This window comes from Tachypleus tridentatus, chromosome 10, assembly GCF_004210375.1.
Source record: "Tachypleus tridentatus isolate NWPU-2018 chromosome 10, ASM421037v1, whole genome shotgun sequence".
NCBI classification, from domain to species: domain Eukaryota; kingdom Metazoa; phylum Arthropoda; class Merostomata; order Xiphosura; family Limulidae; genus Tachypleus; species Tachypleus tridentatus.
Genome location: NC_134834.1, coordinates 75,158,889 through 75,183,820, shown reverse-complemented (window position 1 = coordinate 75,183,820; position 24,932 = coordinate 75,158,889). Strand labels below are relative to the sequence as shown.

Below are 24,932 nucleotides of genomic sequence, written 5' to 3'. Positions count from 1 at the left end.
TTATAACAGAACCGTATTTATCTTTCAATCTTCATAATGATCTAGAAGAATGTGGCAGTATTCTTATTTTAATTTGTGTTAACAGAAAGGATAAGATGTCAAAACATGTGATGTATATCCACGTAAACAGAAAGTTACATTAACTTAGAACCTTAGTTAAACATAAAACATATCATTAAATTTTGATTAATATGTTTTTATCGGATTTCCTATTATCGGGTTTTATTTCATTCACATGTTGTCATTGAGACCCTTTTCTGATTAAATGCTGGAAAATTCTGCCGTGGGCGATGAATGTGACGTTACTGACGTCATTACAACGTAGATAATCTCCACAGGAGTCGATGCGGTTCTTGCCTGTTTCAGCAGCGGACGACATAATTTCACCAGACGTCTGGGGAACCAGCTGTAGTTTCTTCAGAAGGATTCTAGATAGCTGAGATTGGCGAACTAATCAATAGAACTTTTCTTCATATGTTTTGATGCTGTATTGTTATCGCTCTAACCTCAAATAGCTTGGATTGGCTGTTTGGCCACACTGTGCACTTAAAATAACAACGAAACTTTATACATCGAAGCTGAGTTCAAGACTTCCTAAAACGTTTGTTTTTAGCGTCTCTTCATTTACTTGCGTTCCTGAGACAATAAATCAAAAAACAAGTAAAGGCAAGTATTACGGTCAATGAAGCTTTTTTCCTTATTGGCTTTTTATTTATGTAAAAAAATCGTGTTCGTTCATGGTGTGCTGTCAATTAGAGAAAAAAACCTTGAAAGAACGAAAGTTTATTTCCTTTATGTAAGCATTGTTATATACTATCGTTTTCAGCACATGTTGATTGTTTTGTTACTGTTTCATTATTTCTTAGGTATCTACAGCAACACAAGAGTATAAGGAACATGTTGAATGAAATGTCATTTTTCCACATTTCGTTTTTTTTTTTTTGTTTCTTTGCTTCGAATAGTTGCGAAAACGATAAAAGAGCTACCAGTGCTAACCACCCTAAATTTTGGATTGATAGACTCAAGGGACGATAAGTCTACGGATTAACAACGCTAAAATCAGGGTTCGATTCCCCTCGGTGGACTCAGCAGATAGCCTAATGTGGCTTTGTTAGAACAAAACACACCCACACATTCGAGGGAATGCATCCACCGCTCCAAAGTACGAAGTCCGCATCTGTGACAACGGAACCACGGACTCTTGAATTGGTGGTCCTACATGTTTGGTTTGTTTTGAATCTCGCGCAAAGCTACACGAGGGCTATCTGCGCTAGCCGTCCCTAATTTAGCAGTGTAAGACTAGAGCGAAGGCAACTAGTAATCACCACCCACCGCCAACTCTTGGGCTACTCCTTTACCAAAGAATAGTAGGATTGACCGCAACATTATAACGCCCCCACGGTTAAAAGGGCGAGCATGTTTGGTGTGACAAGGATTCGAACCCACGACTCTCAGATTACAAGTCGAGTGCCTTAACCACCTGACAATGCCGGGCCATGTCCTACATATTGACCACTTGACCATGCTGGGCCAGGTCCTACATATTAACCACAAGGCCAGATTCGGGTTAGTTAATTTAATTTTAATTTGAGAAATATGAAACACTTAATTCCCACATAAGTATGCTCCCCGCTGGTACAGTGGTATGTCTATGGATTTACAACACTAAAATCAGGCGTTCGATTCCCCTCGGTGGGCTCAGCAGATAGCCTGATGTGGCTTTGCTATAAGAAAATACACACAAATACCCACATAAGTAATTTAAAGCAATGGTGTATTTAAGAAAATCTTCTGAATTTTACACTAAGACCGAATGTTACATACTGTTTTTGCTCTAAAACAAAGAAAAAGAAGTTACAAAATCAGTTACAAATTTATTAATAAATAAAACTTTATTTTAAATAACTTAACTATTTATTCTTAATGAATGGGAAAAAAACCTTTACCAAAGAGGTCGTTTGTTGAAATACTGAACAAATGACCATTCACATTCGAGTGTGCGTCAAAAGTACTGAAAAGGTGATTTATGCATTATTAGTTATGTGTAATGAAATAATGACGTAACGTTTTGCAATATTATGTTATAACAAATTTCAGCTTTTACAGTAAGAATATTTTTTATTTAAAACAGGTACAGTGAGCAAAAGCTCACTGGTGCAATCGTACATATTTAAGTGATAAAAATGTCGTACCTGATCTAAAAACAATTCTTCCTGACTGTTAACAAATGTAACTTGTTATAAAACAATAGTAATAACTATTTTGGGAACTTTGTTTAAGCGTTATAAGAAGCAATTAAAGAGTTATAGTCATTTAACTCCTGTCGTATTGTTTAACAGCTACAGTACTTCTGAATGTCATTGGCTACGCCTGGTGTTAGAAGCTGCAGTGCTAATTAATTAGTCTCGAAATGCAGACGTAAGAAAATATAAAAAAAATGTAAAAGAACCATACGTAGTGTTTTTACACGCCATAGACTAATTTATTACTTCTATCGAGTTTCATCTTTTATTCATGTTTTTAAAATGAGTGACGTTATGTTTTCACGTCATAGATCACTTTGCTATTTCTATTGAGTTTCACCCCTTGATGTAACAATCTGTGTAACCTGTCACGTTCCATGAGCTTAAATCCAATTTTGAGGCTATGAGTTTTTAGAATGAGTGGCATTAAGTTTTCACGTCATAGATCACTTTATTATTTCTATCGAGTTTCACCCCTTGATGTTACAATCTTTGTAACCTGTCACGTTCCATGAGTTTAAAATAAATTTTGAGGCTATGCCATTCAGACATGAAATATTCATATTTAAACCTCATTTATAATTTTGAATATTTTTATTCAATATATTTTTACATTCCACATACGATAAGCTGACGCATCCGAAAATTTTAAATTTTAAAGTTTTTTAAAACTATTTCGAAACTTCTTATGTAGTCCGTACAAATTTCTAACTTCATTATTAACGAGTGATGTCATTATTCATGGTAAATATTCTTCTACAGAAGTTGCCTTTAAATTAATATAAGCTAGAAAAAGCGCTTCGTAGGAAACTACTGTTAATTACAACTTATATGGCATGAAACAAAAAACACCTACATAATTCATACGTATCGACAAAATGATATTTTTGTTACGTATTAGCAATTGAAAATTGTGTTGACGTGAATAGTGAAATATTAAACTACCATATATCTTTAAAGCACAAAAGTACTACAGAATTAAAAAAAAAATGTTTGCAGTGATAGGGGCCAGATGCTTTCTAGTGATTAGCATATCGGGTTTCGAATAGTCAGGTCCAAAGTTTAATCCTGCATTCTATAAGCAGTGTATTGTTGACTCGTTGCCTTCACCGTAGTCAGCTGTTCAAACCTAAACATTACATTGTTGTACCTTAGAGTTTTTAACTGCTAATTATCAATTTAGCCGCGTGAGATACTTTTTGAGATTCAAAATAATAGAGCTAAATAACTTGTCAAAATTTTCGAGTGCAACAAGAAAAAGTTAACGCTGATCAGAACTTATGTCGATAGATGGCGCGACATAAATGTTTTAGCAGTTTCCTCTTATTTTCTTTGTGCTATTTAGTGTGTTTGTGTGGGCTTTTCATATAGCAAAGCCACATCGGGCTATCTGCTGAGCCCACCGGGGAATCGAACCCCTGATTTTAGCGTTATAAATCCGAAGACATACTGCTGTCTTGTGCTATTTATTCTGCAAAAAAAAATTGTGCTATTTATTCTGTAAAAAAAAATTGTGCCACGGATGCTGAAATAAGGTTTTTGTCTGAAATACTTTTCTAGAATGAAAAAAAATAATATTTTAGTGCGATAAGGAGTAAACCTGTTCGTCACAGAAACAGGTAGATTGAGTTAAACGTTTTTATTATTTTGCACATGAATACTGAAACATGATTATACAGTAGAAAATCACACGAACTCATGATAAAACGATTAAGTTAAAACAAAATATATGTTTTGCTCACTTTTGGTAACTGTAATTACTTTATTAACTCTTCTTTTGTAATAAAACCTTTTTCGCCGTTGGCCTGATATTATGTTTTCTCATACGATATAAGGCCCGGCATGACGAGATGGTTAAGGCACTCGACTCGTAATCCGAGGGTCGTGGGTTTGATTCCCCGTCACACCAAACATGCTCGCCCTTTCATCCGTGGAGGATTTATAATGTGACCACTATTCGTTGGTAAAAGAGTAGCCCAAGAGTTGGCGGTGGGTGGTGATGACTAGCTGTCTTCCCTCTAGTCTAGTACTGATGGCTCACGCGGATAGCCCTCATGTAGCTTTGCGCGAAATTAAAGAAACACATACACAAGAAAAAACATACCAGGTTTTGCTTTGCATAATGGTATTTTCGAGAGTAATCAAATTTAATACTGTATGTTGTATTTAACCTGTTATTGGTTTCAGTTTCGGTTCATAAAAGATACGATTAAACACTAATCCAATACTAGCTTCGTAATCCAAGGGCATTAATCTTTTCGTTATACTTTTAGGTAACAGTTAATAGTTCCGTTATTTGTAAGTCACTGGTTTGATTCTAAGGTTTGTTACTCTCTGATATACTAGAGTGCCTTCAGCGGTGGCCCGCAACATTACTTGTATGTTTACATGTACATGACAAGTGTACTTGAAACGTAATGTTCCTGAAGCACACGTCTGACACAGTTGAGGCGCATGTATCTCAATTACGTTGCGGGTATACTGAAGTATTTTAAATACGTGTTGCATACTTATAGCTTGGCCATAGCATCGTAAATATGTTTTGGACAGAGAATTGAAAACACATGCTGCCCGACATTAGATAGACAGAACATTGTAAACATTTAATACATGGCTTGAACGAAATTTTGAAAGTATGTAATGTATGTCTTGAGTGAAGTAATTGGACAAGTCCTGACAAACATGTGTTATCTAGCTTGCATATTTTGAACACAATAACGTAAAAAGGTCTAAATATTGTAGAAACATGTTTCATGGTTTGAACGAAGTATTGTTAACAAGTTTTACACGGCTTTGACGTATCGTTGTAAAGACATGGTTATCGCTACGGGCAGAATGTGCGTATTTCCAGGTTAAATCAAATAATCCTATGCGTGTTGAAGGCTAGAAATTAAGAGCATTTCTTATTCTAATTGTATTCATCAACTGAGACAGAAACTAAATTTCCAAATATTTAATGTAACAGGACAATTGAAACTTCCGAACAAGATTCCTAGACTAACCAACATATATAAATATACCAAAACTGATGTAACGAGATTCATTGACTTCAAACGTACAAAAGAATCCTAGCTGTTGGTATTCACACATATTTGGTATCAAAATTTGTAGTTTTTTATGAGTTTCGTTTTGGTTTCATAAAACATACATACTTGTGATGTTCATAAAGAGTGTTGAAGATAAGAAAAATCTACTCATGAGAAACAAGGTTGTACATTTGGTGGTCATCACTCAGAAACCATTATTAGTAGTAGAAACAGACGCAGGAGTCGAGCAATACCAGGACAACACATGTGGGAAGTAAGTTAATTGTTCTGGAGTCACTCGGAGTGTCAACGATAAATATACAGAATTACAACACCAACATCCGGGATTTGATTCCACACGTTAGACATAAAAACAATTAGCACAGTGTGGATTTGTTCTAAAACAAACATATATATATGTAGAAACGGCTGGTATGGGTTGAGAAAGCTCTATGTAGAGAAACGAATAACGTTTCGACTTTTTTCGGTCATCGTCAGGTTCACGTTGTTCGTTTCTGTATATAGAGCTTTCTCTACCCATACAAGTCGTTTTTAAATATATATTTTGCTCTACAAGTGGGTTTTCTCGTCATCACGGATTAAAACAAACATAGTTTAAGTTGAATGGTTTTCAGACCTGATTGAAATATTCAGTGCTCTGACACATACGGGTTTCCGGCAAAAACTTAAAACAGAAAATCTTCAGTTTATTCATTAAGTGGTTAATGAAATTGAGTCAAAAGTTTCCAAAGATGCTAAGCCAGTACGTAACGACCTGGAAACTCCACGATGAAGAACACAATTTGAAGGTACACAATTAAATAAAAAGAATAAACATGAACGTTTATTCAGCTTAAGCCTTAAGGGTTAAGTTGCAGCTTGATACCCCTTGTCTTTTTGGAAATAATAATATTCACTGCTGGTTGGATATGAATATCTCAAAATTACAGTTAAAGAAATCTGATATTTCTGAGAAATGAAGTATTCAAAAGAAATAATTAAAATATCCTTATCCTGTTTCAAGCACTGAAAAGCAGGTAATGTCTGTATGGAATAATCAATCTTCGTTTGTTTGTTTTGGAATTTCGCACAAAGCTACTCGAGGGCTATCTGTGCTAGCAGTCCCTAATTTAGCAGTGTAAGATTAGGGGAAGGCAGCTAGTCATCACCACCCACCGCCAACTCTTGGGCTACTCTTTTACCAACGAATAGTGAGACTGACCGTCACATTATAACGCCCCCACGGCTGGGAGGGCGAGCATGTTTGGCGCGACGCGGATGCGAACCCGCGACCCTCAGATTACGCGTCGCACGCACGTCTTAACGCGCTTGGCCATGCCGGGCCATCAATCTTCGTATATGTTAAAATGACAGTTTTAACGTTTTTAAGAACCCTCACACAAACGTAATAATTAAATACATTCACATTCTATGTTTAGTTAAGATCTATTTTCAAAACTTTTTCACTATTTTTATCAGTACTTGCCTCAATTATTGGTGATAGTACGACAGTCACTCGAACCCTTATTGTTGGTAGAACAATTCTGCTACAATGCCGTTATTCGCAAAGTACTGGCATTGTTTAAACGCAAAGTTTCACAGCGTGCTGCCTGCACTCTGTCAACCGCGAAGAATCGAACCCCGAATTTTAAAAGTTGTAAATCCGTAAACTTACCTCTGACTAATTAGATGGTAGGTATAATATGTATTCTAGTTAGAACAAGTATTCTTTTTTTAATATTTATTTTATATTTTTAATTATTGATTATTAATTTCAAATAGTGCATACTTTACACGTAATTATCTATTCTATCAAACTTGCTAATTAAGAATAATAGCTTAGTGATTATACTTTGACTACTACTTATCTTAAAAGAGTTATTTATATTTTTATATATATACGGAGTGTACAGGAGTGTTGCTTTACTTGAAAAAAAAATCTAAACGTGCAGATTCCTCGAGTACGCACAACCAATTTTGAAAGACAATTTAAAGAATTGTCTTTTGATCGTTAGACTTAGCTTAGAAGAACTTCCCACACTGTAAACCAATGTTTAAAAATAGCTTCCTCGTCTGTATCCAAGGGTGCGTGGTTGAGACGAGTTGTATGATACACGAGGGGAAATATTAAAGTATATACTGCTCGGAACCAGTTTAATATTAACATTTTCTCCCAGATGTTATATCAGTTTCTATATTTGTCCTAATGTTGATAGAAGCAATTCAAGGAACAAGCACGTTAGTGTCGATAAAACTGTCAAAAAAACGTTTACTGAATTATGTAGGTTTGTGTAAGCCTAACACAAGATGTCGTGTAGGTGTCATGAGTAAATTAATTTACCAAAGTTGTTATTTCTGTCATCGCTTGTTTGTGTGGTGTTATAAGCTCAGTTCTATATTTATTTCTGGGTTATAAATTACTTCCTCGTCACCGTGTTGAGTTTTTGCTGAGAGGGTTTCTTCTCCCCTCCTTTACTGTGATATTATGATCTTGGTGATGTGTGATTGGTTGTCAACTCAATTTGGGTTTAGCTGTTTCGAGGGTTTCTTCTCCCCTCCTTTACTGTGATATTATGATCTTGGTGATGTGTGATTGGTTGTCAACTCAATTTGGGTTTAGCTGTTTCGAGGGTTTCTTCGCCTCTCGTTTAGTACGATGTTATGATCTTGCTGATATATAATTGGTTGTCTACTCAAGTTGGGTTTAGCTGTTTCGAGGGTTTTTCGCCCCTCGTTTAGTACAATATTATGATCTTGCTGATATATAATTGGTTGTCTACTCAATTTGGGTTTAGCTGTTTCGAGGGTCTTTTCGCCCCTAGTTTAGTACGATATTATGATCTTGCTGATATATAATTGGTTGTCTACTCAATTTGGATTTAGCTATTTCGAGGGGTTTTTCGCCCCTTGTTTAGTACGATATTATGATCTTGCTGATGTATAATTGGTTGTCTACTCAATTTAGAGTCGGCTCTTTGATTATTTGTTCTTTGGATAGTTTGTGTTTATTAACTACTTTCGGTTTCGCATGTTTGGTTGGGTTTGTTAGGTCTCATATGTACTTTGTTTTACCTTATTTATTTACTTCAAGTTTATGTATTGGCGACAGAAGTCGAGTTACAGTTGGTATCAATCTCGTAAGCCGAAGACGTGAGTCGATTTACAGCTAGTTAGCCGGTTTACTCTAAAAGAGTGTCTTTCATAAACTAAATATGTAAGATTTGCAAGTTACACTAAGTTAAAGTCAATTGTTATCACTAATTGAAAGCACATTCACCAACATACTTTTAAAATTAAAGGATATAAAAACTACTGAAACGATAAGAAAACAAACCTTAAAAAGTAACTTTATGCTAAAAATGTACACACAGGGTTACCCACGTTTTATTATTTCTAACTAGAATTTTAAAAAAACAACAGAGTGTGGTAGATATTCTGTACAAAATGTAATATTTGAATGTTGATGAAACATATGGAACATGAAACGTATATATTATATATTATCATAAATACATATATGGTTGTCGTAATTAGAACTGATATGAATTTCGCCTTTCTGTAACAAGTTTAGAATATGGCTTTAAACAAAATATATCCAGATAACATTTTTCTTCGTTTTATTGAAGGGGTTCTACATGTAGTGCTCATTCATGTTAACCGAATATCAAATGGTGGTGTTTATTTATTAATATATTTACTGAGGTAAAAACTGCATATACCAACAACTAGAAACGCGTATCAATTTAACATTGGTATGACAACACTAGAGAGAGACAGAGACGAGCCTATCTCAAAGCATGACACGGATGCTTGTACAAAGTAACATGAGTTAGCTGCTTTTTCGCCTATAAATGGTATTTGAAATAGTCTGAGGGACATAAAGCGTTGTATTAAGGTACGTGGTACTGTAACGGTTTTGTTTGTATCTTCACGGTTAATCAGAATTTTCTTTGTCCTTCTCCTGTCCGGACGTTGAATCAAATTATTTATGACTTTGTCTCTTACCTCAACTTATCCACCAGTGAACTTAACTATCGCACCACACCATGTATTAGGTGGAACACTATTCCAGTTTTGTTTACGTCAGCAAAGAAACAAGTCATTTAAGAGCATACATCAAGGTAGTTAATCTGACCACAAATAGTGTCCAGTAAAAATGAAATGAGGCCCGACATGGCCAGGTGGTTAAGGCGCTCGACTAGTAATCTGAGGGTCGCGGGTTCGAATCCCCGTCACAACAAGCATGCTCGCCCTTTCAGCCGTGGGGGCGTTATAACGTTACGGTCAATCCTACTATTTGTTTGTAAAAGAGTAGCCCAAGAGTTGGCGGTGGGTAGTCATGACTAGCTGCCTCTCCTCTAGTCTTACACTACTAAATTAGGGATGGCTAGCGCAGATAACCTTTGTGTAGCTTTGCGTGAAATTCAAAAGTAAACAGAAAATGAAATGAGACTTTTTTTTTTTTACTTCAAAATTCATGAAAATTAATACGTATATGTTTACTTTTATCATATTCATCCAACAATTACCGACTTATGTACCAAACTTGCACATATTGCATCACTTTGAGTATCTTTATTTTATCTGTTACAATACTTAGTGTAAATAATCACTCATTCAATGCTTTAAATTCACATGAAATCCTAGTAGTAATGTAAACAAGAACTACATAGCATATCATACATGGTTAAAGTTTAGCACACTGGACCTTCTCAAACAATAAATTTGGAAATATGTTGATCAAAGTTACGATTTTCCATCAAGTATAAGATCCAAGCGTGGCCCGGTTACTAGCCGGCTGAAATACAGAATAGCTGGTTTGGCTGTATTCGACACTTTCGTGCCATGGGAGCGAATCGCAATTCCATTTCAGTTGACACACTCTAGTAGCGAATGTTATAATTACAAACTGGAAGATACAGACGTGTTAAGAGTTGGTTTATCGCAAAACAGATCAGTCTGTCGTATTTAATTACATCTTCTAATAATGAGAATTTCTAAATAAGAAACAAGGAAATTAAAATAGATGTAGTTATGTAGAATGCAGCGTAGTTCCAAAGATTCGAAAATTTCTCAGTTGTTTCGCCGGTTCCTGATAAATGAAAAGCTAAAAACAAACAAAAACCAATGGATCTGTATGTTTAGAATCGAAAGAGTGTTTTTCAAACGACGTCGGTATGTCCAAAACGCTTAAGAACTTAGATACATTTTCGCAGATAAGAGTACTTTTAGTATTAAAACAAAGATACACTGTACACTTTATTAATTTAGTTTTGTTTTATGTAACTTGCATTTGGTCTTAACAATGAAATTATACGTGAGTATTATACATCGTGATAAGGGTACTATAAGTATATTATTAAGATATTTATGTGAAATGTGTAGGCCTATAATTTTACTCAGTATCGTGATGCCACGTTTTAAACAAAAAATTCGTAGATCTGAAATTTCATAAAAATAGCCGTTTGGAACATTTATCATTTTTTATGTTGTGGTATGTTAAATAATGTATATGTATATACATATATACAAACACACACATAGTTATTTCTCCGAAATGTAGTTGAAGGTTCATCTGTTTGAACCACTATCGCGTAATGTGCTGTCTGTTAATCAGTCAACAGACTAAAATGATGTCACATAAGGGGCGCTTAACGTTGCAATGTGTATTGTTGTGACGCCAGTAAAAATGTCCGTGCCATGAATGATGCAAATAATTACACATTAAGTATGCTACAACATAGAATGACATATGACCTTGAAAAGTAAGAAATAAAAATAACTGTAACTTTTAATTCTGGTTTTATTTACTCTTGAAACGGAACACTTTCGGGAACCATGCGGAAGTACATCTAGTATATAAGTGTTAAAGCTCGAATAGTTTTTAACCTAGGCCAACTGTTTCAATAAATTAGTAGACTTCCTGGTGAACAGCTGCAAATTACTTCATATAAATTATACATTTTTCGTTCTCAAAAACAATTTATGTTTCATCTTCCAGACTACATTTATTACGTTTTCAAACAGAAACTCTCAATCTGTACTTAGTTATGTCTTCTAGTTATTCCTATATGTTGAACATATTGTACATCTACTATACACACTCTTACTGTGTATGTAATGGCTTAATCATAAATTAAACATACTCTAAAACTACCTGAAAAGCTAGTATGTGCCTCTCTCTATTTTTCATCAATTAATACAAATAACTGATATTTTTGTGCTTCAATACTTCAAACTCTAAGACAAAAATGAACATTATGAGTATTAGATTTCTTATTCTCTATGCGTCCGCGATGATAGTGACAACCCCGGATTAAGGCATGGGTTAACCGGCTTGAAGCCCAGAGCTTCACATTAATTAGGGGCCGCAAGATATGACTATAAATGTATTGCACACAGAGGTTCTGTCTCAAGGGAGCGTCGAAACGTTGTAAAGCCGAGGGCCAATAAAACGCTTAATCTGGCCTTGTCTAAAAGTGATTTGAATTTTCTAATGTTAGGTAAGACAAGAGTAGCCCATGTGGTGTGCGCTTTTGACTAGCTGTATTCCCTTGAGTCTATCAATTCAAAATTAGAGACAACTAGGGTAGACAGCTTTTCAATGGCTTTATGCTAATATCCGAAAGCATTATTATTTGTAGAATAGTTATTTTTATTGTTATTATAATACCTCACTTTAAAAAAGCTGTTCCATGTAAAGATAATTTATTTTCAAATAGAAGCTTCTGTAATTTATCACTAACTTCTAGATTACGCAAACTTTCCAACTTCGAATCAACGTATCGATTTTATAAGACGTAATTTGTAAACGATAATGATGTTTAATTCTCCCAAGTAAGCTATACGTGTACGTTTATATTTACCTTTAATACGGTTGAATACACCAGAGAAAGGCACATATATGTTAAAATTCAAGTTTTATCTACTAATCGACAGCAACAAGTGAAAATGGATTAACTAGTAAGAACTGAAATGCTGATTCTATACAGAAAGAAAGAATTGGATATTTGAACTTTCCCTTCAGACAACCTGTAAATCGTATAAGAGGAAAATTTGTCATAAATAGCCTAATATAAGGCATGAACTTTATAATATATATATATTAGATAATTATTCAGATAAAATATTGGGGTTTCTTTACAAATCTTGGAGAACATACATTCTTAAGCACATAATTTTCAAGTTCATTCTGAAAAATTGAAAACAGACAGTTGGAGAAAGAGATAATATATGAATTAATATTATTCATAAAAGTGATTGGGTTCCTTCATGAGAAAAATTAAAAGGATTCGATGTGGATACGTTCCGTCACATGAGGATATATCTGATTGGCTGACTGTTCAGCTTACAGAAAATCATTCGAGCGTGAGCTGTAATAATTATCTGTTCTACCAACAAATTTCCTGGTATTTGTAGAGAATTAAAAAAAAAAGTTACATGTTTCGTGCTTGTATTTTAAACGAAAACAAACGTTGGATAAAAAAAATCATAAGTAAAATAAACCGATAACTTGCGTAAATCATTCTTCTTGTATCGATGTTTGTAATAGGCTGAAGAAAATCTGTTGTAGCTATTAGCAACAACAAACACTAAGTTTTAATTGGTCCTAACATGATATAAATCTACGCCTACTGCGTCGTCAGTTTTTCTTTTCTGAGATTAAGTCCGGGACTATGTTTTCAATAAAACTAATTACATTGATATATTATTAATATTTATAACACTAACAGTACAGTGCTTTATCGAAAATTCTGCGTACGAATTTGAAACTATTTCTTTGTTTTTCTCATGAAAAACACGATTAATTTCAAAGAGAACTACGTACTACTTCTTCTGACCTACTTTTTTATGATCATGTTGCGATCTGGACCGTTTCGTGATGAATGAGCATGCTCCACACAATGTTTAAATCACGTGACGAGGGAATAATGATTTTCAGTGCTGGATCTATTGCACAGCGTGTTAACGGTAAACGAGCACAGAAAAGCTTACTTGAAGATATTGTAACATGAAACGAATTATTCCTAGTTTAGTTACCAAACCTTTGAAACCTGGTTCAATTAAGTCCGGTGACCTTGGCCTATTTTTTGTAATTTATGGAAAAATCAGTGAAAGCCTTCTATATTCGAATATTATCAATTTCACCTATAAAATGGTAAAAAACACAACTTGTAAGGGAAAGAAATGAGTTTGACAGTTTTAAGTAATTTGAGTTCAAGTAAGTAAGTGTTTAGTAGTAAAATCCAATGATTAATAACGTATTGAAGTCTGTATGTTTTACTGCCATATAGCTCAATACGTACTTAGCTCATTTTTATGGAAAGATATGAATTTCGAGTGGCAAAATAATTTATAAAAACTGAATAACTTTGAATATTTAAACTTGAACTTAACCTAAATTTATTTGCTTGAGAACCCCAGAAAAACGGTTTAATTGCCTGATATATGTACGACTCATATATAAAAATAATGTTTGCAGTAATTACAACGGCTTACAAAACATTTAATGAAAGATTAGCACAAAAATATAATTGTCTTTGCTGCATATATATATGGATTTTTTCGTGCAATTTTATTACAAAGCTTAAAATGCAAAAAAAAAACAACAACAACAACTGTAGTTTATTTACTGATTTCCATATATTGTCACATATTATTCATCCCAGAAAACAAAAACAAAATATTTCTAATTGTAAGGTTACGTTATTTAAATATTAACTTTGAGTTCGCTGAAACAAACTGTTTTAAAATTAATGACCCGGCATGGCCAGGTGGGTTAAGGCGTGCGACTCGTAATCTGAGAGTCGCTGGTTCGAATCCCGGTCGCACCAAACATGCTCGCCCTTTCAGCCGTGGGGGCGTTATAATGTGACTGTCAATCCCACTATTCGTTGGTAAAAGAGTAGCCCGAGAGTCGGTGGTGGGTGGTGATGACTAGCTGCTTTCCCTCTAGACTTACACTGCTAAATTAGGGACGGCTAGCGCAGATAGCCCTCGAGTAGCTTTGTGCGAAATTCAAAAAACAAACAAACTTGTCATCCATATCACTTCGTCGACATGTGAGTTAAAAGATGGAGGGCAAATCCATCTGGTATTTTTGTAAAACAGTATCACTAGATAACACATTAATACAGGACTAGAGGATTGATTATCCAGGAATGACCTATTAAATGTGTAAGTGGACGTACAAGACATAGTTGTCTGCGATTAGAATTTTTGTGTATTATTATTCCAGAAATCTCGCATTTAAAAAAAACTGTTTCAGTAAAGATACTAATTTGAGCGCAAATTTTTAGCGGATCTCAGCTAGTTTTTTTGTTTTTTTTCCAGTTACCTAGAAACAGTAATCTAACAACACTTTATTCGCAATGTTTCTTGTAAAAGATATCACAAAATGCAGTTTTATGATAGGTAATATGAGTTTTACTCACATTTGTAATTCAGTTCACAGTTAAAGTATAACATTTGCTTGCATAACTTTTGTAGGTTTGTATATAAATGCATGTTCACATAAATTTAAATCTGTTTTAGTTATTACCAGCTTACAGTCTTATTACATTTGCGGCAAACGATTTATTTATAAATCAAGTAACGTAAAAAGGTGAATTTCCTTTGCTTTATGAGAGTTAAGTACTTGTATTTGTCATTATGATATATAAACATCAAGCGTACAGTGTAACAGTTTTAATCTGTTTATTGTTAAGGGGAGGACTTAAGCCATATGTTCTCTGCCCACTGCAATTATCAAAATTTAGCGTTATAAGACCACTGGTAAAAAAAGCACAAGTGTTAATGGTGGGTGATATTGACCAGCTGTCTTCCATCTAGTCCGGCTTGGCATGGCCAGGTGGGTTAAAGCGTTCGACTCGTAATATGAGGGTTGCGGGTTCGAATCCCCGTCGCACCAAACATCCTCGCCTTTTCATCCATGTGGACGTTCTAATGTGACGGTCAAGCCCACTATCCGTTGGTAAAGAGTAGTCCAAGAGTTGGCGGTGAGTGAAAATGACTAGCTGCCTTCCCCCTAGTCTTACACAACTAAATTAGGGACGGCTAGCATAAATAGTCCTCGTGTAGCTTTGAGTGAAATTCAGACTTTTACCTAAATATTATGTGAGTATATACATGCACATGTGAGAGTCTATATAAAGGTGGAAATATTAGACCCTTTGGTATAAAAAGTCATATCTTCAAATTATCAATTACACAAAACTATTTCACATTAATAGGGCCTAAAAACTAAAACGGAATAGTTTATGTAAAATAAATAAATAAATAAAAATCCTATTGTTTTATATTAGGATTTTCTCAACCTAAGTTTTTGTTTTAGGATTTTTGACAGTATTTAACTTATAACTGTGAAGTTTAATATAAAGGTAACACTAGTTTTTCTTCAATGTCCTCTCTGTAGAGTTTTGAAATGATTAGACCACCCCTGGGACAGCGGTAAGTCTACGGATACACAACACTAAAATCAGGGTTTCGATTCCCCTCGGTGGACGTAGCTGATAGCCTTATGTGGTTTTGTTATAAGAAAAACAAACAAACTGAAATTATTAAATGTACCTTGTATTTAGAGGTACTTTATATTTCCCTGCTGTACCATTCCAATACAAACTGGGTATGGATTAATGGTTCACGATCAGTTGCTGCAAAAATGCACTCCGCACTCAGAGTGCGTTATCAGAATGATAGTCACTATTCGATAGGTTATGAGAGTGTTGTCAGTGGGTGCTGTTACTTATTTTCCTTCCTCTTAAGTATCAGTTCAAAGTTAGGAGCGGCAATGCGTAGACAGCCTAAGTGCATGTAGCTTTACGCGAAATTCCGAAAGAAACAAAATATGCCAGGTGGTTAAGGCGCTCGACTCATAATCCGAGGGTCGCGGGTTCGAATCCCCGTCACACCAAACATGCCCGTCCTTTCAGCCGTGAGGGCTTTATAAGATGACGGTCAATCCCACTATTCGTTGGTAAAAGAGTAGCCCAAGAGTTAGCGGTGGGTGGTGATAACTAGCTGCCTTCCCCTAGTCTTACACAACTAAATTAGGGACGGCTAGCGCAGATCGCCTTCGAGTAAGCTTTGTGCGAAATTCAAAACAAACCAAACCCAAGAATTTGATTGTAGAACGAATTGTAAGAGGTATCATATCATCAAAGAATTGTGTTAAACATACCAAGGTTTTCATTAAAGTCTTAATATGAATTTGAAAAATTAAAATATCAGTTATTTTACACATATAATTAACGTCGTTTGTAAAATAAAAATAACAAAAATAAATAAATTGAAATTAACATCAGTATATCACAACTGTATTATAAATTCTGTATTTTTGTTCTGTCAAAATAAGACCTTTTCAGATGTTTTTTTGTGATATTTCAATGCAAGTACTATATTTATGATTACTCTGGATATAATACTAGTTCATACAGTTTATTTTATTATGTTTTACTTTTTATGCACTGCTTTTTCTAAATACGTTTTAATAATTAGGTTGAAAAGTTAATATCTTTTAATCAGCCAAATGGACCTCGAAAATTCTGGTATTACTCTGTCGCTTGCTAAGCACAGCCTTGTGCTTATGTGTTGATTGATCTCTTCTCCACCATCGTGAAAAGCAGCGTGGTACATACAATAGTTATAGCGCGTGCCACGCGATAAGAGTGGATTAATCACACACACGAGACCAAGGCGCCTATTGTGTGTAACGTGGAATTCTTCAGTACTCTCATTGAGTGTGCATATTGATCAAAGAAGCGTGTTAGTGGTTATACGAAGTACTCCATATTCATAACTTCATTGTGAATCTGCTAGTCAATTCTTTCGTCGTATTTTATAACCGGGAAAAAGTATCTTTTATGTGTCTGACATTCAAAAAATAGTGACAATTGTTGTCAGTCATAACAAAAGATAAATTACTTTGAGAACTTTATAAGCAACTTGTTGCTATCCGGAATTCGTTAGGTGAACTGTGTTTGTAGATTTTTAGCCTAAATACGTTAGCAAATTATTTTACTATTTCTCTTTACAGCGGAGCCTGTATTCTCCGATTAAGGCATTAATATTTAGATTATTTTTAAAAAATACAAAAATGCGAATGGTTCTAACGTTTCAACGGATAAAAAACACATTTATGATAAGAAAAAGTCTCCGTGATTTAATATACGGACAATTTATACAATGGTAAGAAAAACACATCCTTTTAAACATAAATTTCCCAAATACGACTTTACTTAAACTGTTTGTTTTGTTGTTGTTTTTGAAGAAAATATTATGTGCACACAAGTCAATTAAATGTGAAGAGAGTTTTTTTATGTTATGTGCACACAAGTCATTTAAATGTGAAGAGCGTTTTGTATATTATGTGCACACAAGTTATTTAAATGTGAAGACCGTTTTGTATATTATGTGCACACAAGTCATTTAAATGTGAAGACCATTTTGTATATTATGTGCACACAAGTCATTTAAATGTGAAGACCGTTTTGTATATTATGTGCACACAAGTCAATTAAATGTGAAGAGCGTTTTTTATATTATGTGCACAGAAGTCAATTAAATGTGAAGAGCGCTTTTTTATATTTTATTATATTTAAAAAATATGTACATACGTAATTCGAGACATTTAACTACTGTGTCTTTAAGTCTTCGTTCATACCGTGTTAAGTATATAAGTAAAGAAAAACTTTTTTTAAAAAAGCGAGTAAAAGCAGGGACGACTAATATCAACGCTTTAAAAAATGCAACAAGGTAGTAGGGATGGTACTTATATCATCTCTACATTAATAGCACAGCCACACTGGTTAAATTAAACCCAGTTGTGATTGAATAGTTATGTATATATTGCTACATGTTAATTATTGCCTGTGCTACCATCCAGGGTTGATGCAAACGCTGTCCCTACTGTGTTGTTTACATTGTTTTTGAAGAACTGATATCAGCCATCCAAACGCTGTCCCTACTGTGTTGTTTACATTGTTTTTTGAAGAACTGATATCAGCCATCCAAACGCTGTCCCTACTGTGTTGTTTACATTGTTTTTGAAGAATTAATATTAGCCATCCCTACATTTACTTCCTTTTTGTAAAGGTTTTTCTCCATTTTTTGCTTTTATTTAATACAGTGTTTTAACAGTAATAGAAAGGTTATATTTGTAACCAAGTTCTAAATACATTGAGGCTCCAACTGTAATATTTATTGTTTATCCATTATTAGCTGCTAAGTCCTATTTCACCCTGTAGAAACAACAACAAAAACAAACTTTTAGAGGTATTGATAACGCCGTTTGTACTAGAATTATGATTTTTTAAAAATTAGTACTAATTAGTAATACTTATAAAAACGGATACTCCGTTTGAAACGATGTTATTTCAATGAATTTGGTTGACAATATTGTTGCTTTTTTTTTTGAAGGGGGGGTTATAATGTAATGAAAAGAAGCAGAAAAATTTACACTTTTTACAGCGATATTTACAGATTGTGAATCAGCCACTACATTGATATTGTTATAAAAGGAAATGCTGTATTGTATTGTGAAGGTCTTACGACCTATTGAGAAGATATCTAAAACACCATTTCTATGAATACTCCAAGCCAACCCCCCATTAGCAGTGCTGCCACCTATCTGATACTACAGACTTTCATCCTGGTCACGACGAGGACCGGAAATAGTGTGTACTTATCGTTTCTCTAAAAATAAACATTGATGTAGTAGTTACACTCTTACTAACGGAAATTAGTTTTAATTGTTATCACTTAAACATCTACCTGGTATGAAAGTATTCGATGGGTTCGAACTAATTTCAAATTCGACTAGAATCTCGAGCGGTCACAATCACTTTGAAAATAGTTTTACAGAAACTGCCTCAGTTTAATTTGCACATCATCATGTTAGAATGGAGATGTATCTATCTATACATACATACCAAATATATACATATACACTCATATAAATGTAGCGTGAGTTAACTTTCCGAGTTGATCTAAATTTTGTTTTTGAAATACATCATGGAAAAAAACAACAAAAAACATGATCACATAGGAAAGAAGAAGATTTTTTTTAATCTTTAAAAATCGGACTAAGTTTTACCAAAGTCTGATCGATTAAAGAAAGTCTCTGGTGGGACAGCGGTAAATTTACGGACTTACAACGCTAAAATTCGAGATATGATTCCCTGCGTCGGACATAGCAAATTGCCTAATATGGCTTTGCTTTACAAACAGACAAGTTACAGAAGTTGCAGACCTATTGGATTGGCATGCAGAGCAAAAACACACAAATATACGAGTTAAATCAAACGTCCCTGGCACATCTTTAAGGAACAGTTTAAAAAGAATACAACAGAAGTAAAATTATAACCTGCAAAAAATAGGTTGTTATAGCTAAACCTAGTATATCACGGAAAACGTTCTATATTTCAACAGCAGTAGCATACATGTAACTATTAGCCGATTCGGGTTTTTAACTGAAACAAATAAGTTTCGACATTATCATTCTATACTGGATGTTGTAAGACTTATTGCAGCACCAACTGTCCAATGTATACGTGTGTATTCTCGCACACGTGTACACTTGGTGTAAGGGTATCAACAGCAGTCGCTTATATCATGCTGACAAAAGAAGGTCAGGGAAACGCGCATGCGCACAGCGTTCAATCAACAAGAAAAGGAAGAACTGAGAGCGTATTCTGCATCTGTGTGGATACTCAGTCAGCTGATAATACGGTTTAGGAACCAGTACTCAAGTTATATTGTACTACATTTTATACATTATTTGAGGCGTGATGCACAGTTCAACAAACCACAGGTAAGTTCTTTAGGTCATGAATAAAGATCTTAGAAGATTAACTATACACATATAGTAGTATTGTATCCACTCGGCTTAAAATTAAGTAACAGTTCTTCCAGAATGAAGTAACTTTTATAAAGTGTTTATACACTGTCGTATATGAAAACATTTTGGGTGTCTTTTCACGGATAATGTTTATATTAAAATACAAGACTGTGTTTTGCTTAACATAACTATTCTGTTGAATACCAAATTAGATGTATTTTACACTTTAACTATAATGACCTAATGTTCTGTAACAGTGAAATCAGTGAGCGAAATGAACTTTATATTCTTTATCAAGATTCTATTTTACCTTTTATAGCACAGCTTAAAGTGACTATGTACTTGCAAAGTGTTTTGGAATTGTTTTTATTTTCTGAAAGATTATGCTCTACTTTTTCCTAATTTACCCTGAATTGCTTGAGGCTTAATTTGTGTCTGTGATTCTACATTCTGTTAGATTTAAACGATTATTCTCAGTGATATCCATTAGTTTTGCAATAATATATTCGAGAAGATGATTTGCTAAGTCCCCTCGAATTGATTTTTCCTTTTACTTAATAGTGGACTTGTATTATTTCTTCACGAAAACTTTAATATCATATTATTAATAATGCATATAATTAAGTAATAACTCTAAACTTTTGTTGATATATTTATATTTAGGTAAAGCGAGTACCAGTACAATTGTATCCATGTTGTGTTTCATTCGATGAAACGTTCTTTGATTATATGTCTATGTAAAATCTTCAAGGAACATGTAATCACGTCTGAAAATTTCAATTTCAAATAATGATACACTACAAAAATAGTCGTCTATTTAAGTTCGTGTATTACAGAGACTGTAACTATATTATACTGATTTTTCAAGTGTAAGTATCGCAGAAGTAGTGATTATTGTGCTGTCTCTTTAGTTGTATGTGTCACAGACTGCACTGTTATCGTATTGTGTCTTTAGCAGCAGGTGTCACATAAGCAGTGCTATATCGTATCTTTAGCTTCACGTGTCGCAAAGGCTGCTGCATCATGTTGTCTCCTTAGCTGTATGTGTAACAGTAGTTGTATTATGTTGTATCTCTTCAGCTGCAAATGACACAGACGCTGTGCTCTTTCGTATTGTCTCTTTTGCGGTATGTGTCACTGATGCAGTGTTATATTGTGTTTATTCAATTCGCCGTTCAGTTATTATAGTTCCACATTGTATGTCACGGTTAATAATTTGCCTGCAAGAGACCCAGATTTATGCTTGGATAATGTAGGCCATTCGAGTGGCCTGAATGCACATATATACAATTGTTTCAAAAGCAAATAAAAACTATGTTAGCTACTGCGCACTTGAGCACTAAACTAGGTAGAACTTCGAAGAGTACCATCATGACCTAGACCTAATATAAATATGAAGTTCAAAGTACTAGAAGAAAACACAAATACATATTGAAAGTAGATTATAAAGTAAACATGACCTGAGTGTGAAACACGAAGCTATGCGTTGCTTTCAGTATTTTACTCTCCTTTCTACAGTGTAGAATATACACTAAGCATACAGGTACTTGTTGTGCCAGTCGTTGTTGTGTACTAAATTAGCACATAAATTCGGTATTGATAAATTAATTTTAAGTGTTTTTTTCTTTAAATATGTATGCACAATTGTATTCAGCAAAGCACAGTTTGAAAAGTGCAAACATATTCATTTACCGAAAGAGTTTAGGAACTGAAAAATATTTAAGTTTACTTCACAAGATTTTGGATTTGAAAATGAATAATATTTATCTTGTAAAACGTTCTTACTTGTATGATGTCATTAGCTTACACTGGTGCTGTTATAAACCAAAGTAATGTAAAAGTGGAATAAAACTAATTTTGAAAAGCAGTTCCTTTATCTCCAACGCCCCTCACACATAGTGGATCAGCAGTAAGCCTGAAGGCTTATAAAGCTAAAAACCGGCAGTAGACTGGTCATTAGTTCACTCTGTAGCTTTGTGTTTAATAAGAAATTAACACGCGTGTTTATTTGTTTTTTTTTCTAAATCGGACCGAGTGAATGTAGTGTTAGTGTTAACTGTAGGTTAATTTAGTCGAACAAGACGCAGCGCATGTTTTACTGAAATACTAATAGTATGTTTGAGAACTTGACGGATTTTACCTGTCATTTGAAGTGGTTTGTTTGAATTTTGCGCATAGCTACTCGAGGGCTATCTGCGCTATATTGAAATGGTTTGTTTGAATTTTCTGCATAGCTACTCGAGGGCTATCTGCGCTATATTGAAATGGTTTGTTTGAATTTTCTGCATAGCTACTCGAGGGCTGTCGCTATTGAAATGGTTTGTTTGAATTTTCTGCATAGCTACTCGAGGGCTGTCGCTACTGAAATGGTTTGTTTGAATTTTCTGCATAGCTACTCGAGGGCTATATATTGAAATGGCTTGTTTGAATTTTCTGCATAGCTACTCGAGGGCTATCTGCGCTATATTGAAATGGAGAAGGCGTTTTAGCTTCTTTTTTCTTTCAGTACTGAGTTGCAGTTTATTAAAGTTTTGAGATTCACCATATCTAGTTTGCTTAAAGTTTCAATGAAATACCAATAGTTTTCTAAAAAAATTGTTTTTATAAATAGCATACACAAAATTAAGTAACTTTCGCTGATACGTCTGTTAAATATCTAGCTAGATTCAGGAAGCTCAAGTATTCTTTAAGAAAAGATAGTTCTATAACCCTTTTGTTGTTGTTGTTTTTTTAACATAGCCAGAGACAAACTAAAACAGGAACCGGTTTGCCTTCATCCCACTCTGTTGTGACACTACCTCTGAATCGGGTCGGCACGCGCCTGGGGTGGTACAGGTTTATTTACGTGCCAGTTTCACGTTGAGCACAAACTTGTCGCAGTAGCCTGAGCCACTTTTTGACATTCTTGTTAGGAGAAGGTGGTAGATTAAGGTCATGCTAGTAGTAATAGCCTCGTAGCAGGTATTAATTTTATTCGAACGTAGAAGGGCAGTCAATTTCTCCTTATTTCTTATGGGAGTTGTCTTCTTCTATCCACATTTCAACATATACCGCAGCTTGCAGATACCGAGTTTCTGTGTATCCTGTTTTCGGAGTTTGGACATAAGCTGTGTAGTTAATCTGATATCCACTAGATGGCACACGACAGAGCCAAAAATAACTTTGTTTCCATGCTGTTTGGCAATGTTGTTTACGTGCTTTAGAGAAATTTCGCATTTTTTTGCAAAGTGGTCGGTGGAAACAAAAACTTAAATTATAATTTCAACCAATATATTATAATTTGAAATAATTAGATCAAAAGAGTGGCTTTAGTTTGTCTACACTTATCTTTCACTAACTTTTTCTTTGTTTTTAAAATATGTTTATCAACCAAGCATGATCGTCCTAAATACAGTTAAGGAAATTTTATAAAATACGCGAAAAAAATAAGTTTTGCAGCGCCATTTTGTTTTGTTTCTTTACTATATGTGATATTCACCTTGAAGTGACATCAGTAATTGTGTTTAAAGCTAATACGGTTGTATAAATATTATAGAATTGAGTTAAGAATACCGTTGAACCATTTATTTTTCACAGCCATGTCTCATTAATTATTATACCGAATCTGCGGGTTAGTTGTCCGATTCTAACTATAGGAAAATCGCCTTCAGCAATGTATAACGGTTAAGTGCGTTATAAAGGTCACAGTCAAACCACACTCTTCGGTGAGACAAAAATAACCCAAGAATTAGCGGTGGGTGCTTTCCCTCTAGGATATCACTTCTAAATAAGGGACGGTTAGCACGGTGTTTGAATAGGTATATGAAACTATCCGAAAACAAGTAATTATTTCTTCAGTACTCTTCTAAGTTTTGTAATTAATTTAAGAGTTAATAAATATACTAGAGAATAACAGCCTGATGTATTACAGAAAGAGATTTCTTGCGATGTAACAGTGGAATGAAATTAGGTGCAGGGGAAATAATACAGCTCTTAGAATAATACTACAAATTTAATTTTATCGTCTAAGAGGCGATTGATTTACACTTGTCGGCTCTCGTGATTTGGGCCAGAATGTGAATCTCATTTAATGGTACAAACCTTCAATTCAGCTTATCTCGCAGATTGGTGTGGTCTTTATGTTATGTATATCTTCTCGGCAGCGTTTACTATATCAGCCCTGTAGCAATTAACTCGAAGTTCCGCAGCACGTGCTTCTAGGTGCAAAGTACTTCACGATGACAGAGGGCGCCACTGCTGCGTTGGCTTTGGCACGTCGTTGCCTGCCGAGTAGTTGAACTGTCAGACACTTGGAGGAGAGAAGTGGTATCGGAACTAAACGTGTTTCATCGATTATTTGTTTCTCGTAAGGATTCGAAGTCGGGTATATTTGAGCTAAGAAATATTTTAACATACTGAGTCGTGGAAATACTATATTCTTTTTTCCAGGTGGATGCGATAGGACCTTTGGTCGATGAGCCAAGTGCATGATGACCTTAGTGCTACCAGCATTTTGTACTAACTACCCTCCTAGCCTAAACTCATTAGTTTCCCCTGAGAATACAAGTATGCCTTGTGGTTTTGACGGCGAACCTTTGGACTTTGAGTCTGTGCTGTTTTCAGTCGAGTGGCCATCGACGTTACGTGATATGACCGAGCCAGCTCAGGACAGCGACTTACTGAAAATTACCACAGGTAAGACGTTTTGTAAATTCACCCATTAGGATATTAGTAATGTGAGAAAAAGGTCTTGTTTTCCGTTTAAACTCGTGAGATAGTGGTAGGTGGAATGGTAACTTTGCATATAAAGAGTTTACTAGAAAACTGTTTGTGCTCCTGGTCCTTTGC

General features: G+C 34.6%; 1 protein-coding gene across 3 annotated transcripts in view; it reads left to right on the top strand.

The window, feature by feature from the left end:
- Positions 1-377: 377 nt before the first annotated feature.
- LOC143229602 (uncharacterized) overlaps positions 378-24,932 on the top strand; it is a 34,137-nt gene continuing 9,582 nt past the window's right edge. The window contains exons 1-2 of one of the 3 annotated variants that reach the window (XM_076462161.1): positions 378-666; positions 24,534-24,779. In XM_076462161.1, coding sequence (XP_076318276.1) covers positions 24,572-24,779 — 208 coding nt within the window. In that variant the 5' untranslated portion in view covers positions 378-666; positions 24,534-24,571. Of the gene's footprint in view, positions 667-19,868; positions 20,079-23,961; positions 24,780-24,932 lie in introns of those variants that run through there. The other 2 variants (XM_076462163.1, XM_076462162.1) reach the window with 2 other exon arrangements.